General features: G+C 35.4%; 1 protein-coding gene across 19 annotated transcripts in view; it reads right to left on the bottom strand.

The window, feature by feature from the left end:
* The window catches only part of NFIB (nuclear factor I B), a 463288-nt gene that overhangs the window by 2695 nt on the left and 443537 nt on the right, over nt 1–17056 (bottom strand). For all 19 annotated transcript variants that reach the window (XM_055294226.2, XM_055294227.2, XM_055294231.2 and 16 more), the window contains one exon: nt 1–3773. This exon is cut by the window's left edge and continues 2695 nt beyond it. In XM_055294226.2, the coding sequence (XP_055150201.1) occupies nt 3644–3773 (130 nt within the window). In that variant the 3' untranslated portion in view covers nt 1–3643. The remainder of the gene's footprint in view (nt 3774–17056) is intronic.

Raw genomic sequence — 17056 nt, 5'->3', positions numbered from 1 at the left:
TCACGTCACTCCAGGGGAAACACGCTTCAGAGGCACTGTGAGTGGTGGGTGGCAGAGCAGCACACAAAGGCTGAAGTGCCACGGAACTGATGGTTGGAGACACCACCCCCTACTCATGCCCTTGGGTGACCTTCACCATCCTGAAGCTCTGCAGTTCTGGGTAAGGGAGGGGCGTGCAAGACCTGCAAAAGTGGGGCCCTTCGTCAGAATATACTTCCTGGTACACGAAGAGGAGGCCGAAAAGTTGATTTGAGATTTTATATATATAGTAGTACTTTTAATAGTTTTATCTCAAAAAGGAAAGAAGAAAAAATTGATTTGAAATAAAAAAGCAACACTTGAACTAGGCCTTTGTATTCAAGAGGCAGGCAGGAATACCCATAGTGTGTAACTTGGTTAGCTAGAACTGCTCATTCACTGGCAAAAAAGAGAGCGAGTCTGCCTTTAAAACATACTGTGTGTCCTGTGAGGTTCATTTGTTCACCTAATAGGTCAAAGATACATGAAGAGCTTGGCTGAGATGATCTGTTTGCTACCAGGGCAAGTATCACAGAAATGATTGGACTTTTGAACTTGCACTGCTAGGATCCCACTGTGCTGTTCAGCATTTGGGCTATCAAACTGAATGGGCTAATCAAATACAATTCTCCAGCCCATAAGCATTGTTCTAAAGTATTCATTATTAAATGATATGCTGTGAGAACAATTGACAGTTTATTTTATTAGGCCATGGCCTAGGGGAAGGGGACCAGGGGACTCCTTAAGACAGCCTACCATGTGTCGCTAATTCTGAAAGATTTTCCTTCTAGTAATGAATACACTCAATGGGACTGGGGGGTGAGGGAAGGGCAAAATAAAACCAGCCTCCATTCAGCCTCTAGCCCTCAGGGGAAACGAAATCAAATATATAGTTAAGGTACCATTCCTTAAAAAAATCCCATCAGCATCTAATGGGTTTAATTCATCCACAGGAAGATTAATTGCTTAAAATTCTGTATTTCCCTTCTGCTCTGGTTCTCAGTTTTAAAAGGGGAGGTAAAATGAAAACAGGATTTACTTTTTTGTTCCTTAAAAATTGAACTTTGATTTTAATCTATCAGTCCAAATACATTCAACAATAGCAACCCTCTGTTCAATCTTCTGGATATTAAAAAAAATCCAAGTGCACTGCCATCCATTTGAAGTAGTAAGTCACAGGTAAATCATATCCTATCATTAATGAAATGAAATGGGGACGGAAAAGTGGCGGAAAAGGACTACGGGAGACCCTCCAACAGGTCTAATGCGTTTTCTAGGAGAAAGAATATTCGTGTGTTAAACTCTCAAAAGTGTTAAACATCCAACATCCCCTAGGTGGACATTTCAACAAATATTTTTGCCAAATATGAGACAGGCTCACTCTCCACTGTGGATCTGGAACTTTCAAGAAAAACTATCACCAAGCCAAGTCTGCCTTTTTAAGCCAAGTCTGCCTCCAGGAGAATTTGTTGTGTTTGCTTGTTCTTACTATTGTGTTGTTATGAAAACCAGTAATGAGTTCAGCTTGCACCCCAGGTGGGAAGTTAGAGAGGGGAACCTGTGTAAGTTGAAGTTTGTCACAGTAGGCAGAACAGTCGCTTTGCAGCCCAGGCCCATCTCAGGGTGCACTGCTTCACAGCTACACTGTAAAGTGTTAAAAATCCTCCCACCCACCCCAGAATATATATATATATGTATATTAAAAAAAATCCCCTGTCCATCTCTCAGTACACAAAAGGACCTTATCACACTGCAAAAACAGCAGTACCCACTTTGGTCAATTAAAACAAACAAACCAACAAAAAAGCATACATTTTTGTTTTTTAAATCTGTGTACTTACCTATAATAACCAATACAGCTAAAAGCACTACCTACATAGGCAAAACTTGGTATTGCATAATTCGTATAAATTTGAAACCCCTCCCCCCCAAATATTAATTGGAAGATGAAAAACATGAAAGGTTAATAGAAAAAAACACCAAAATACTGAAAATATTGCTGGTCGATTACAATTTTTAAGCGGCAACTATACACAGCCATGATATGCTTTATAAATGTGAGATAAAGGTATAACTGTCTAAAAAATCCATGATGTCACACATTTTTCTTCGTCTGGAGTACAAAATATTTTGTCATAAAAATGGTAAAGATTTAAAATGATAATAAATGCAGCAAAACAAGTGTAGTGATGTCACTTTGTTGTATTTTTTGTTTTTTTTTTTTTTGTTTTTTAGATTTCAAGGCAAGGCACGTAATGTGGACATTATATCTTCGTGCAAATTAGGATTACTGGAAAGAGTATTTTTAATTAAAATTTTAAGAGACATAGAGGCAAAATGTGTCTGCCCATGCACACTATGGATCTGTCAATACGAGAAATGTGTTGAACAAGGCTAATATCTGAAAGCACCATGCAAGTTTTCAGCACCCTGATCACATTTGTTTTCTCAAGAGTGCGTTTTTATATCCTACACCCTGGCGTTCCCAGTTTGTAAACTGTAAGCTTTACCCTTGTGACATGGATTTGCCTGCCTCTTTGTCTCTATAATGCAGATTTTATAGAACCTTTTGTACACCCTATGGGTTCTTGATGCAACCAGTAATTTTAAATAAATAAATTCTACCTCCAAGGAGGCTGCAGCTAAACCAACATAAGTGCTGTGTTTTCATTAATTTTATTTTTCTCAAGCACATGATTTGTCTTGATTTAATGCCTTTTTTAATGCCCTCAAAAACTGAGGGGAAAATAAATTCGTTCAAAATTATTTTAAATTCTTTTTAATCCCCTCAATTTAGAGTCCAAGGGCTGAAGGACTTATAATCATGATTCCCCTTTAGATATAAATTTATAAATTGCACTTGCCTCTGTTAAGTGTTTCTTTTGTGGGGAAAATATTATATTAATTTTTACTGTTGCATGCAGAGATAACACTTCACCTACATAGAGGCATTTCTTCCATAGAGGCTTTGTGTTCAAACTGTTTTTTTCCTTTTTTCTTTTTTACCTTTTTTTTTCATTTTTTCTTTTTTTAAGATTTCAAACTGGGTTACACACTGGAAAAGGCTGGGTTAAGGGCCAAAATTTAATAAATCTGTACTGATAACTAAAGGCTACAGAGATTTTATATATTTTTTTTAACTTTTAGAAATCAGAGTGCTTATAAAATGGCTGGCTCATGGCTCTGTCACCCAGCACCTCTGACGCCGCCTCCTAGCCTTCGTTGGTGAGATAACCAGGAATCGTGATTCCATGCGTAAACAACAAGAATACTAAACCAATAAAACTAGCTTATCATGCAAATATTAAGGCATCTAGAAAGTCAGTTAAAATATATTGTCATAGAGACAGAACATCTATTTCCCAGCGGACTTCATGTAACAAAGGCTACGTTGCAGGGGCTGCGATCTACCATCAGTGAAATATCATCGACCCTTTTTATGTCATTACAGTTTCAACCTTAAGGGAATTAGTGATTGTAAGTGCTGCAATTGCTGGTCTATTATCTTCTTTCTTCAGTTTCTTTCCTTTCTCCCTTTGTTTTGTTTTGTCCAGTCTTCCTCTTTTCCTTTTTTTATTAAAAAAAAAAAAAAAATTCTTAAACTATTGTTGTGTTTCTTTTTCCCTCAGTTGCTTGTTTCTGCTTGAAGGAAAGGTTCTCCAATTATGTTCAAACCGTAATTTTGGACATTTGCCGGTAAGATGGGTGTCCTATTTGACACTTGGAAAGGAACCAAGCTAGCCCAGGTACCAGGACTGTTGAGAGGAGAGGGGCAGCAGGGAGGGAAGAAAAAAGAAAAAAACACAATGTTAAAATCTACAACAATATGAGAAATATAAATTCCAGATGCATCAAATTATTACTATCCCTATTTTCAAAATTACAGTCTAATATGAGATAAATGTGCCAAATTATACATGTTACACCTATCTACACTCTATAGTCTATTTTTTAAATGAAAATTAAGACTAAAGTGAGGCAGAAAAATCCAGAGTAAGATATATAAACAATTATTGAATTCTAACCGATTGAGGATATTCTTTCTAAAATATTTTACATTATTCAATATAAATGCAATATGATTCTTTTTTGTACAGGAAAAAAAAAGGAAAAAGAAAAGCAGCAATCTGTTGGTACCAATATACTTTGCCAGTTACATTCTAATCTTATTTTACCTTTAATTCACAAGCAATTCAGTGGTCAGATGGGTTTCAATTTCTTACCTGCCTATTGGGTTGAATAAAATTGAAAAGTACAGTGAAAGATATTTCTTTTCTCCTTACAACAGGAAAAAAAACTACATGTTTAAGGTAGGCCCATGCAAAATATGCAATTTGAAATGCCCAGTTATCAAACATATCTTAATCAGAGTTTTTTAGTAAAGACCGAACAAATAAGAATCATAGAACCAAAATGGAACACAGCTTTTTTTGTTCTCTACAGAATACCCATTGTGAGGAAAAACATTTACAGGAGGCCACAAAGGTCCCTGCTTGCACTGATTAGTTCTATAGCTCTCCAGCGGTTTTCTTGTCCTAACCCTCTTTAACTTACTTTTAGAGAGAGCCAGAGCTTTTCCTTCCAATTCATGGTTCCCTACATTGGCTTGCAACAGAAGCCTGAGCATTCCCTGCTCCTCCCCATCAGTAATGATAGCACATTTGAGCTGCTCTGCACGTGAGGAGTTTGGAGGGATAGATGGCGGGTTGGGGGGTGGGGGTGTTGGAGGCAGTAAATGATAAGATTCCTGCCTTACTCTCATCAGTTCAACTTTTGCCTATGCTGAATTACGGGCTGTTAAAAAAAAAAAAAAAAAAAAAGACTGGAAAACAATTCTCTAATTGCTACTGGCATAATCTCCCTTTAAAAAGTATCATATGGAGGATAAAAAAACATCAGATCTACATATCATGAAACAACTCTACAGCACACATTTTGGGTACACTTAATCTAATGTATTGCCTGTTCCAACACTCAGCTCCCAATGAATGTCAGTTAAGTAACAGCTGCATAAATAATCATGAACCAAGAAAACATCAAACTGACAATTCAGTACTCATATTAGTCATGGCCTAGCATGGAAACATACTTTCGATGTTTTAAATTTCATTGAATATCCTTTGCTTTACTTTTGAAACCATGAAGTGAGATGGGCACTATTGTTGTAGCTATCAATCTAGATATGCTCATTTGTTCATATTTGAATTCCAAAAGTACAAAAACCTTTACGGAATATCAACCTAAAGGAACAATTCTGAATTTTTTTAAAAACTTGATACATACTGTTTTTACTCTGGTGATACCTCTATACAAAATGTTGCTTGTTGCTACACATACATATTTCTGAATTAACATTTCAAAAAAATATCAGAACGACCGTTTGTGCTCAAGGGATTTTATAATTAGACTACAAACTCAATGACAGCAAAGTCCATCTCTAGTAAAGTACCTAGCACATGGAAGATGCTCAATACCTTTTTAGACAAATCAATTAATTGTTTCAAATCACATCCAGCTATATATTTTTAAAAGCTGTCACCCAAGATTACGTATACTCATGAACATGTTGTGATTTGATCCCCTATAAAAAGAAAATAAGTATCTCTGAATTGAAAATTAGATCTACTTAGCATAAAGAAAAATTGATTAAGCAGGAATAATCACATTCAAACTAAAAAGATACGTCCTCACAATCTGATGAAAATCATAACTCTTAAGAATACTTGTTATTGAAACTTTTACTAAGCAGCTTAACTGTTTCCACATATTTCTCTTCCCACACACATCTTCAACAATTATTTTTGTGCTTTGCACCATTGATTGGGAACAATGTTACATAATGAATCATGAAACTTATTTTACCCTCAACTGTGTTTCCACTGCACTTTGTACATGGTCCTGTTACAGCATTTATTACTTCACAAATATCTCTATCTGGGATTATCTTACTAACTGAAAGGTGAGCTTCATAGAGAAAATGACCTAGTCACATCTATCTTTATAGAGTCTGAGCATAGCTGGTGCTATTTCTTAACAAATAAAATAAATTACAAAAATGGGTATACATTATTTTTAACCTGAAGTAAGAAGCATGCACCAAAAGCAAAAGGACTAGGTCAAACAGATAGTCCTTGACAGTAAAATACAATGTCAACAAGCAGCAAATTGCTTTGCAAAATTAACAAGAGTGCCAAATTAAGTGAGCTCAAGAAAGTCATTTGGAGATTGCATGCTTTAGGGATATAAAGTATATTTTAATAATTGAAAATAGATGTGGCTCCTTACATGGACAAGTCTACCAACTAATGGCAGAAAATTCAGGGTTTATTTTGCAATAGCTCTCTTACTTAGTTCTTTAGAAGACACATACGTCATTATTCTTTGGAAAATGTTCAATAAAAATAAATTGATGCTAGTAACTAACAGGACTCTTGCTGCAGAATGCCTACCAAATTTGATTTAAATGTTTATTTAAATCTTTCAAACCCCCCATCCTACATTATGACCATATCAAAACTGCAGAGTGCAATATATTTGTCAATACTGTTTATGAACCTTTGGGGGAAAATAAATCTCAAACATTAACACTATGCAGACCCCATATATGAGTTTTACAAGTCTCTTATTGCCAATTTGTAGGTTAAGTTCAGAACTATAAGGCACAGACATTTTTTAGAGCTATTTTTGGTAGTCCTGTTGAAAAAAAAAAAACTTGATAAAACTAATTCGATGACTGAGATAACAATGTAAATAAATATATTTAATCAAAGTAATATAGATTATTTAATTTCAAAAATACAACGTCTAAAATTGCATACTTATTCAGGTAAAAATGTAATAGTGCTTTTTATACATCTAACTCTCTATATAAAAATCAATAATCACATGTATAGATAAAATAAACACACAAAAACAAATCAGTTGCATGTAAAATGCTTAACAGTTTTAATTCATAGTGAGAATTACTATATGGATAATCTTATGTTCACTCCAACTATCTGTATTCCAATAAAAGAAATGAGAATATAACTGAAAGGATTTCAAAATATTCAAGCTCAAATTCAGCTACTTCAGCAATATATCTTTATAAGTGTGCATTTCCTTTGTTTTTATCAAATTTTTCGTTACCAAATCACATTTGTTTAGGCAAAGAGAAGATCAGCATAGCTGAAAGTTGCAAGCACATCTTTAGAAAATATAAACTAGATATAACCATTTAAAAAAGAAAAGATATAATTACTTTGCAAAAAAATCAAGCAGAAAAAAGACAAAAGAATTTGATAGTACCTTAACACAAAGTACAACTCATCCTAATGACTATTACTATGCATATAATGAAATAGTTCATTATAAAATAAATACGTAAGAGCTAAATCAAAATTCCAAAAATAAAATATTTGATATCATGGATACTATTTTCTTGCTATTTTGACCAAATGTATTACATGGCTCCCCCCAAAAGGGAAGAAGCAAATGAATTATTTTGAGCTTAAGATGCATTACTGGTGATGGTCCTGCTTCATTTTGTTATTGGTAAGACTACCTCTGAAGTACTGTATTTCTTCTAGGTAGCACTCTGCAAGAAAACCTAACTTTACAGCATTTACTTATTGAAGAAACTCACCAAATTATGTCATTGCAGAACAGCTAAAGGTAGACAGGGAAGATATAGCAGTTGATGTGGAAAGGAATATAGACCTCTTAAGCATGCTTCAGGTTGAAGGAATAGCACAAAGGCAAAACCTCCAGACGATAGCCATGTTGAGGACTTACTATAAGCATGGTACCATCTTTGGTGTTTTACATATGCAACACCACTTAATTTTCTCAGTGAGCTCATGAGATGGCCATCATTATCTCTGTTTCACATATGAGGAAACCGAGGCAAGTTAAGTTCCTTGCCCAAAGTCTCCCACTTAGCCCTCAGTTATGACTCAGATCTGTTTGATTTCCCTGGCCATTTCACTATATTATATTGCCTCCACAGGAAGTCCGATGACTTAACGTAAGAAAGAACTTTTGAACAGGGTGGTCTGAAGGCAAAATTAATTGGCTTCAGGAGACGGTGAACTTTTCATGCACCACACAAGCTGGATTTTAACCTAGCTAATGTTGCAGAAGAGACTAGTGCACAGAATATGTAGCTGGTCTAAGTGGCCAAATTTTCTGAAATTCTACGTATTCATCTCCTCTGAAACAAGTCTAGTTGAAGTTCTACTAGGGTGAGTTCTACAGCATGAGGATTAAGGGGGAAGAAGATACCCACTTCTTCCTTTTAAAAAGATGCACTATTTCTATATGTCTTATCCTGGATAAACTGGGCAAAATAGTTCATCTTTGCATCTACCTACAAAGAGTAAAGAGCTATACCTTTCAATGAAAGAAAGGGAGAAATTGCTCTGGGCAGCCATACCAACATTTTCTGGTTATGTTTTTTTAAAATCATGCATTATGTGAGTGTGTCTTCTAGGCCAAAAAGAATTAGGCCCTTACCTTTTAGCTCACTAACACCTAGGAACCAGAGGTTGCCACATAAGCATGTATGAAGCCATTACATTGAGCCAGAAACCAAACAAACTCAAAGACTTTACATCACCTATTAGCTAGAGGTGATTAAAACAATAAGAGCTATTTTAAGAATGGCAAAAATCATTTATTACTAGCCTGTGTGTATTTGATAATGGATGAGATAACACACTAGTTAAACAGTTTATAAAATGTTTAAGTATCCAGTATATGAATATTTTTGAGGGGAATAATAGTATTGTCCATTTAGAATTTATATACTGGCTTAATCATGAGAAAATACCATATTTACTTAAAAGATAGTAAATACTCTTTCAAGAAGCTTAAAAAATATTACAGGAATAAAGCACAAAGAGTTGTACATATTAATACATACCTCAACTGTACCAGTAGCCACATTATTTATAGATGGCAATAAAAATGAGCAATGGCCCAGAAAGCATGGGGAATAAATAAAATAAGTATTTTAATTTAAAAGAAGCATTTGCCTTTAGTTCCTTTGCAACAGTTCCTGATCTCCCCAAGATGGAAAGGTTTTTACTTCCTTGGCTAAACACTCTTAATTTTATTGGCAAAATATTAAAACACAAGTATTAGCATTTCTTGTAAAATGCACAATAAACAATTTTCCTTATTAATTGCTGAAAACCTGTTGGGAAAACTATGCTGCCCTGGGTTGTACATGGGTGCATTTGGACTGGCTGCTTACTTCAATATAACACAAAGGCTGCAGATTACGTCTTGTGAAAAAAATGCTCACTCAGACCAGTAGAAGGAATAAACACTTAAGTTGAATCTGTTTATGTATTAGAACAAAGAAAATAGTACTTGATAAATATACTAGTTGCTAGCACTTATATAATGTGTATTATTTGCCAGGTACTGTTCTACATGCTTGACCTACCTTAAAACTTTTAATCCTCATAACAAATCTAGGAGAAAGGACCATTATTATCCTGATTTTACAGATGAGGCAACTGAAGCTAGGAAGTTAAGTGTCTTGCCCAACTCATGTTGCTATTGAATTGTAGAAGGCAGGATTTGAATTTGAGCAATGTCATTCTAGGATCTGTATTTCTACCCACTAAACTTTTCTCATCTCCCCTTCTTGTGAAGCATAGTTTACTTTTTTCACTGGACTAGAAGTTATATTACCACTTAATTATACAAGAGACTTTGTGAATTAAGGTTCATATCACAATGAAATTCCTGTGGAAGTATAACTCTTGAGCCCAAAATTCAGCACAAATAATTGTGCTTTATTTCTCCAATTCCAGTTGCTTTTCAGCTGAATGCAGTATTTGCTTTTGTCTTACATATGTGCAGATGTGGCCGTATGTCAATAATTTGTTTGTTGAGTTCCACTTCAGATGAGGCTAGCCTGGAAGTGAAATACACAAAGTGCTTTACACCGGTCTTGGGTTTCTTCTATTTATTTTCACCATTTTTAGGGATCATTATTGCCATCTGAATGATCCTATTTGCATGCAAGATGATTCCTAATGATTATTATTATTTGTAATAATCTGTATCAGAAAGCTCCCTGGCTAGCTCTTACCTGAACTGCAAAGTACTCTTGTGGGCTCTCTGGGAAACACCAAATATCAAAAACTGCAGGTGGCTCATGGAATTATTCTAACTGCAAGCAATAGGACTTCACAGTAATGAAAGAGAAATGTATTTGTTTCTTAACTAAGTAGGTAAATAGCCTTCTTTATTGCTACTCCTTGGGGACCAATGGTTTTGGAAACAGCATATCAAAATGGTAGCCCATCAAACCTCGGTAATTTATATTCAATTGATTCAGAAGTTTTTTGTTCTTCGGGCACAGTGGATTGAATGTTAACTTTACCATGCATGAGTGCTAGCACTTTCTAAGTAAAATAATAGCATCTACCATTGAAATATTTTATCTAATAAAGAGCATAGGGCAAGAAAAAGCCACTCCATATGGGAGCACTGCCACTAAATATTAAATGTGCTCCTTATAATTACTGCACTCTTTTAGTAAAAAACTCTTACATAATCCTTGAAGACTTCAATATGGCAACCTACATGTAAATAAAAACTTCCTTAAAATGTTCGGTTTAAACATAAATAAGAAAAAAGCTCTTCCTCAATAGGCCAAATTAAGGACGTAAAAAAAATTGTGTTCAATCTTTTTCAAATTTTAGAACTGAAAATGAAAGATGAAAAATTATTATGAAGATGACTAATTATAAATAAATTACAGTACACACATGCGTACATATATAAGAACTCAGGTAGCTGTGGGAGGTTTTAGCCAATTAAAAAATACAGAATTATCAGGCTCAGAGTAATTATTTTATCTCCTCCCACAGACCACAGCACAGTGGAGAAGCCCACATGTTGATTTCCAGCCTCTTTCTGTCTGTATTCCTCTCTACCCTGGGCTCTTTTTCAATGCTATTGTTAAAAGTGGTACTGCTCCTCTTATTTGCATATGTGACGCTTTAACAGCAGATAAAATTCTCTACAAAAATGGTGCTTCAAAATAGTGCCTTTCACTAGAGAAAATCACCCAAGGCATACTAAATCAAATAGAAATGTTAAGTTTTATACAAAGCAAAAAGAGATTCTTTTATAAATGATTTTCATTTAAAAGCAAAAATTAGCATTATTTGCACAATTTTATCTCTTAAAGATGAAACTTATTTGTATCAGAATGCTGAAGCATAAAATTACAAATGATTAAAGAACTGAACACATTTTAATATCTTGCTTGCTACTCTGTTCACAAGGGCAAAACATCTTACATGGGCAAAAGATCTTCCTGTGTGTGAAACAAAGTGAGCAAGAGAGAATAATTGTAACTTTCTGCAATTTCTGAATATTCAAAATTCGTGTTCTTCAATGACTTGACCTTAGGATTTTGCCATTTCTTTTATCATTTATTATGTTTATTATTATATTTATTGATTCATAGGCTTTGTTATTTAAGTAAATATGACTAAAAAAATCATCATATCCCTACTAACAGCATTAGCAAAAATGAGAACCAAAAAGGTAAGCTAATAAATGGTGCACTGGCTGTCGAGGGAACTGATTTCTTACGGACGAAATACATCTGTAAATATGGCACTTTACATAAAACATATTCAAATGAAGTAGATGTTTAATATACTTCCTTTCACTACAAAGGGTTAATCAGCAAGGTTTACATTTGGGAATTTTCAGAATCACGCTCCTCCCTCTCCAGTAGCGCTGCCAAAAATCATCTGACAGGAAACGTAAGATTAAGTTTGTCCTACCTAAGCGAACAAAGAGTGCTCTGAACAGGCCACCGGTTTACTGCAGAGCGGGAACTTTTCTAATCCTGCTGGAATCTGCAGTCCTGCTCAGAAAATATTACGGAAAAAAGTTGTTTTCTTTCCTCTAACATCTTGTCTCAGGATCATCTCATTTTGGTCACACTGCAGATCCTGCTGCTTCTCCCATAAAGGTTAACTTAAAGCTCCAAACATAATCATGTGGAAAATGGACATTATTGATTCCTATGGTCCATTGTTCCCCCATCCTAAGTCCCTGAAGTTCAAGTTCAATCTGGAATTACATCATGTCTGGTTTCTCCTGGTTACCAGACGGCTTGAGACGTGACCACAGCTACAGAAAAAACAAACAGCCTTCTTCACGCTTCGCCTCCCCTATCGATTCAAACGTAAACTTTTTTTCTTTCTCTCAAGTATGCTTCAAGTATGGAGCATGGTTAATTTAGAGATTAAGTTCCAAATTAGATTATCTAATGGCATCTTAATGGATTGCTGACCCATTTCCTGTGGGATGGCAGCATGCAAGTCTGGCTGGAATACAATTAATTTCTTAGGAAGTGTTCTGAAGAGTTTGCCTAGATAAAAAAGGAAATGTCGTGTTGTACAAATCTTTCTTTATAAATGGAGAAAGTTAGGCAAAACTACGACAAATCCCGACATATTATTCAAAAGCCAGACCACAGATGTTGTGCGTCTGTGAAAAACGTATCAAGATCATTTTTAAGAACGGTAATGTTTTTATTTTTGATTTCATAACAGGTGCAAATAATTCTGATGAGAATAGAGTAATTCCTTTAAAAAGAATATTCAAATACAAAGACAAAAGTAGTTAGCAGCCCCTTTACCAAACAATGATCATGTGAAATTTTGGTTTTTGCAATTCTCCACCTTGAACCAAAGATTCTTCCATTCATCTACCATATCAGCATTTCTATCATAGTCCCAGAGTGGTGCTAGGGGCCCAGAATGGTGTATAAAAAGTTGAGGATTTGAACACACTTTAGAGCTGACAGCTGAAAAGGAAATTCAGCACTCGGAGAATAAAGCTCCCCCCAGGAACTCCAGGAACAACCCAGCTGTTGTACTGTAGTTATGTGTCAAGATAACAAACTGAGAGCAGGAAATGCTAACCTAGTGAATTCGCAGGGATGGTCTAAGTGTAATGTTGAAATAAAAGTTAACTCTTAATATTACCTAAGGACATACTGCCCTTATCATACATATGCCACATATATGTGGAGATATACACACGCACTACATATACACACACATATAGATGCATACACACACAAACACATATATGTAATACAAACATATGGTTTGCAACCCATTATTGAAAGTTATTTGTTGTTTAAATATTCATTCTTTTGAGAGCATACATTTTACAAGAAAATGTTATGAACAAAGCAAGGAAAATGGTTGAGGTGAGTGTTATGCAAATTAAGTTACATGGATAAAATGAGAGCTATTACCCCCTCACACTTTTTTTTTCTTTTTTTCTTTTGCCCTCCCTCTCCCGACCAACCAGATCCAAATAACCTTTACTGGCTGCTAAATTTCTCTTGAGAAATCAAGCAACTCTCTAGAATTGCAGTAATAAACGACAATTTCTTAGAAAAACATGTGTAAAGTAACTACAGAATGAAGTATTCAACCCATAGAAAGGAACTGCTAACACATGTAATATGGAAAATAGCTGATAAAAGTCTCTTTGGTGCCATTCAATTATGGCATCCACAGAAACACAAAAATCCTTCCAATTATTTTAGTAAAATCTTCATTTATTCATTATTTCAGAGGCCGAGCAAATGGTTTGTGTAAACATATCCTTCGGTAACACGCGCATGTTTATTTTAGCCATCTGAAGACTTCTTTGTTTACATAAGCCATCAGACACATACAACCACTCACTTGTGGCTTTGCGTTTTCTTGAAAGGGGTGAAGGGGGAGAAGAGAGAATGAAACAATAAATTCAGTTTCTCTTTTGCATAAAGCACTCCCTCTAATGTTTTAAAATAGCTTATGTTTATATTATTCTTGGATTGTCCTTCGGCTTTCTTTTTCATTCAATTATATTGATCTTTCATATCTGATAGTACAGGCTATATTCTATCACTTTCAGAAAGCCAGCCAGTCAGGGAGTAACTGCTGTATATATTTATGTCCACATAACTTACATATGCAACAAGGTAATTTGCCCACATGAGACAAGGCACAAACACAACAGTACCTACCTTAAGCAGTTCATCACCTATCATCCTCCTAAGATCTTGAGCCCATCCTGACTATACTAGAAGTGAGCCCTTCACCAAACCAGTATTTTACTCCGGGTTAACTGCAGTTCCTGACCTTGAACTTAGGCAGAAAAATGGACTCTCTCAAGGTGCAAGCAACTCCTTTACACATATGTGTGCACACACACACACACACACAGCTCACAAAACAGTTCACAAAATTTTAAGGTCAAAACAACAAAACACCTTCAGGGTTGTAACCTAATAAGGCTGTGAAAACTTTCCCAAAGCGTCAGCTTTGGTTCCTAAGGGAATGCTTAAGCCTTGGGGTTGGGGGTGGATGGAGGAAATCTTCCAGCTTTGACTATACTTGCACAGCTCCCTTGGCACTGCCATTTTCAGTTCTGACAAGAGCTGCATTTGACATGGAAACACCTCAACAGGGCAATTAGTATAAAGCAGAAAAGAGGGTGACCATGGAAAAGTGATTGCACAAAGAAAGTAATGACAACAAACAACAATCAATCAAAATAAGGCAAAACCAAAACACCCGTTTTGCTTTGTCCTTTTCTACTACAGTCTCCAGGGATTGCCTTTTGTTAAAAGGCAACTACCACAACAAAAATAACCTGTGATATTTTATTTATTCCATCGTGACAAAGGCAAATGATTTAATTCTTTGGATGAATAGACCTATATTTCTTAAATATTTTCAACTTACTCAGATGATTCTAAAGCTATAACCATGCCCTGAAGATTTTAGATGTCTATTATCTGCCTTAAAAGTGCTAGCGTTACAGACATTTATGACTTTTTTTCAAAATTCTTTCAAAAAATGTTTTAAAAATAACCACAAGTCATAAACTATAAATGATGGATAAAACTATCATGCCATAGACAAGGGCTATTTGTATTATCAAATATGAACTCTGTTGTGTCCATTTTTGAAAACTATAACAAAGCAAAGCAAACTGTGTTATTTGAATTTATTTATTCTGAACTGCATCACACCTAGATTTTAAGAACTGTGAGCACTGGATTCACCACAGCATTTAGCACAGCCCACCATAAAGATTCGATAATATCTGTTGAATGTAGAAATGTGATAGCTGCCATTATTAACTATGTGCTTTCTGAATCAGGGTAGAAAGAGAAGAAACAAACCAAGATACTGGCTGGGCATGGTGGCTCATGCCTGTAATCTCAGTACTTTGGGAGGCCGAGGCGAGCAGGTCACTTAAGTCAGGAGTTCCAGACCAGCCTGGCCAACATGGTGAAATCCAGTGTGTACTAAAAATACAAAAGTTAGCTGGGCGTGGCAGTGCATGCCTGTAATCCCAGCTACTCTGGTAGCTGAGGCATAAGAATCACTTGAACCTGGGAAGCGGAGGTTGCAGTGAGACAAGATCGTGCCACTGCACTCCAGCCTGGGTGAGGAAGTGAGACTGTCTAAAAAATAAAAAAACAAAAAAAAACAAAAAAACCAAGACACCTTTTAAAGAGCTTTTAGGATCATTAAGACCATTCTACACGCCATTACCTACTAATCAAAAGAAAAGTTACTATTTTTGAGAGGGAAGAAAAATTTTACCTAAATAGATTCTGAATTTTTTTCTGACTTACTATGACCTGAAACTGATTACCACATCAATTTTTCACCAGGAAGGGGATTTGTAACAGCAACAATACTGCCCTAAGAACTGAGTTTAATCATCAGATTCATTTCCTCCAATACATGTGTTCCGAGATTTACTGCCCACTCATCTTCTCTTTCCATGGGCTATCGATTTTTTATTTAAAAAATTACTGCGGCCAGGCGCGGTGGCTCACACCTGTAACCCCAGCACTTTGGGAGGCCAAGGCGGGCGGATCACGAGGTTAGGAGATCGAGACCATACTGGCTAACACGGTGAAACCCCATCTCTACTAAAAAATACAAAATAATTAGCCAGGTGTGGTGGCGGGTGCCTGTAGTCCCAGCTACTGAGGAGGCTGAGGCAGGAGAATGGCGTGAACCCGGGAGGCGAAGCTTGCAGTGAGCCGAGATCGCGCCACTTCACTCCAGCCTGGGTGACAGAGCAAGACTCTGTCTCAAAAAAAAAAAAAAATAAAAAAAATACTAATAACTAGGTAAAGTTATATTTTAAATCTCTAACAATTTACAAATATGCTTTAGAGGTCTATCCTATTTTTAGATTTAGTAAGCCAATCAATATTCCACAGAATTGGAAGTTCACACAGCTATAGGTGCATTTACAAACATGAGTACACGTCAACTGGTTTGTAATTGGTGTAAATATGGTAAGCTTGTATGCAGACATGAGTCATTTTGTTAACTGATAGAGCAAGAAATATAAGAGAGTTATTAAATAAAATATGGAAATATTAGGTTATTAAATTCAATTAACTTTTATTAAATAACATATGGAAATATTAGGTTATTAAATTCAATTAAATTAACCTTTAAATGTATATTAATTCAGAATATTTTAATGAGATACTTTCACCTAATTTAATTAAGACTATTAATCATTAAGGCTATTTGGATAAGATGGTTACGTTGAGTTTATCTTCTTTTCATAGCATGTATTGTATTATTTTCAAAAGGGAGGATGAATACAATCTTGTTAAAAAAATCACAATATGTAAAAATGTATACCTTTTAAAAGTGGACGTTATATCAATCTTCAAGAAGAAAAGTCACATGGTATTCAATTTGGTAGTGAATTAATACAAAGTCATTGTTTTTAAAAACATAATCTGAATTATTTCCTTGATTTTTATCTGAATTAAAGTGGACATTTAATTATTTTGATTCTTTAAAATCTACTCTTCAGCAGTTTCCGTGAACCAATACGGAGACGGGCAGACGATCTACAACTCTATCTGAGTATGTACCTTTCTATAGACACTTTCCATAAACGGAGGATTAACATCAGATCAGGGTTGGAAAATTATGTCGACTCTATTTGGTGAACTCCTTCTGGG

Source organism: Symphalangus syndactylus, chromosome 9 (assembly GCF_028878055.3).
Source record: "Symphalangus syndactylus isolate Jambi chromosome 9, NHGRI_mSymSyn1-v2.1_pri, whole genome shotgun sequence".
NCBI lineage: Eukaryota > Metazoa > Chordata > Mammalia > Primates > Hylobatidae > Symphalangus > Symphalangus syndactylus.
The sequence above is the reverse complement of the archived record's forward strand: the minus strand, read 5'-3'. Positions and strand labels throughout refer to the sequence as shown.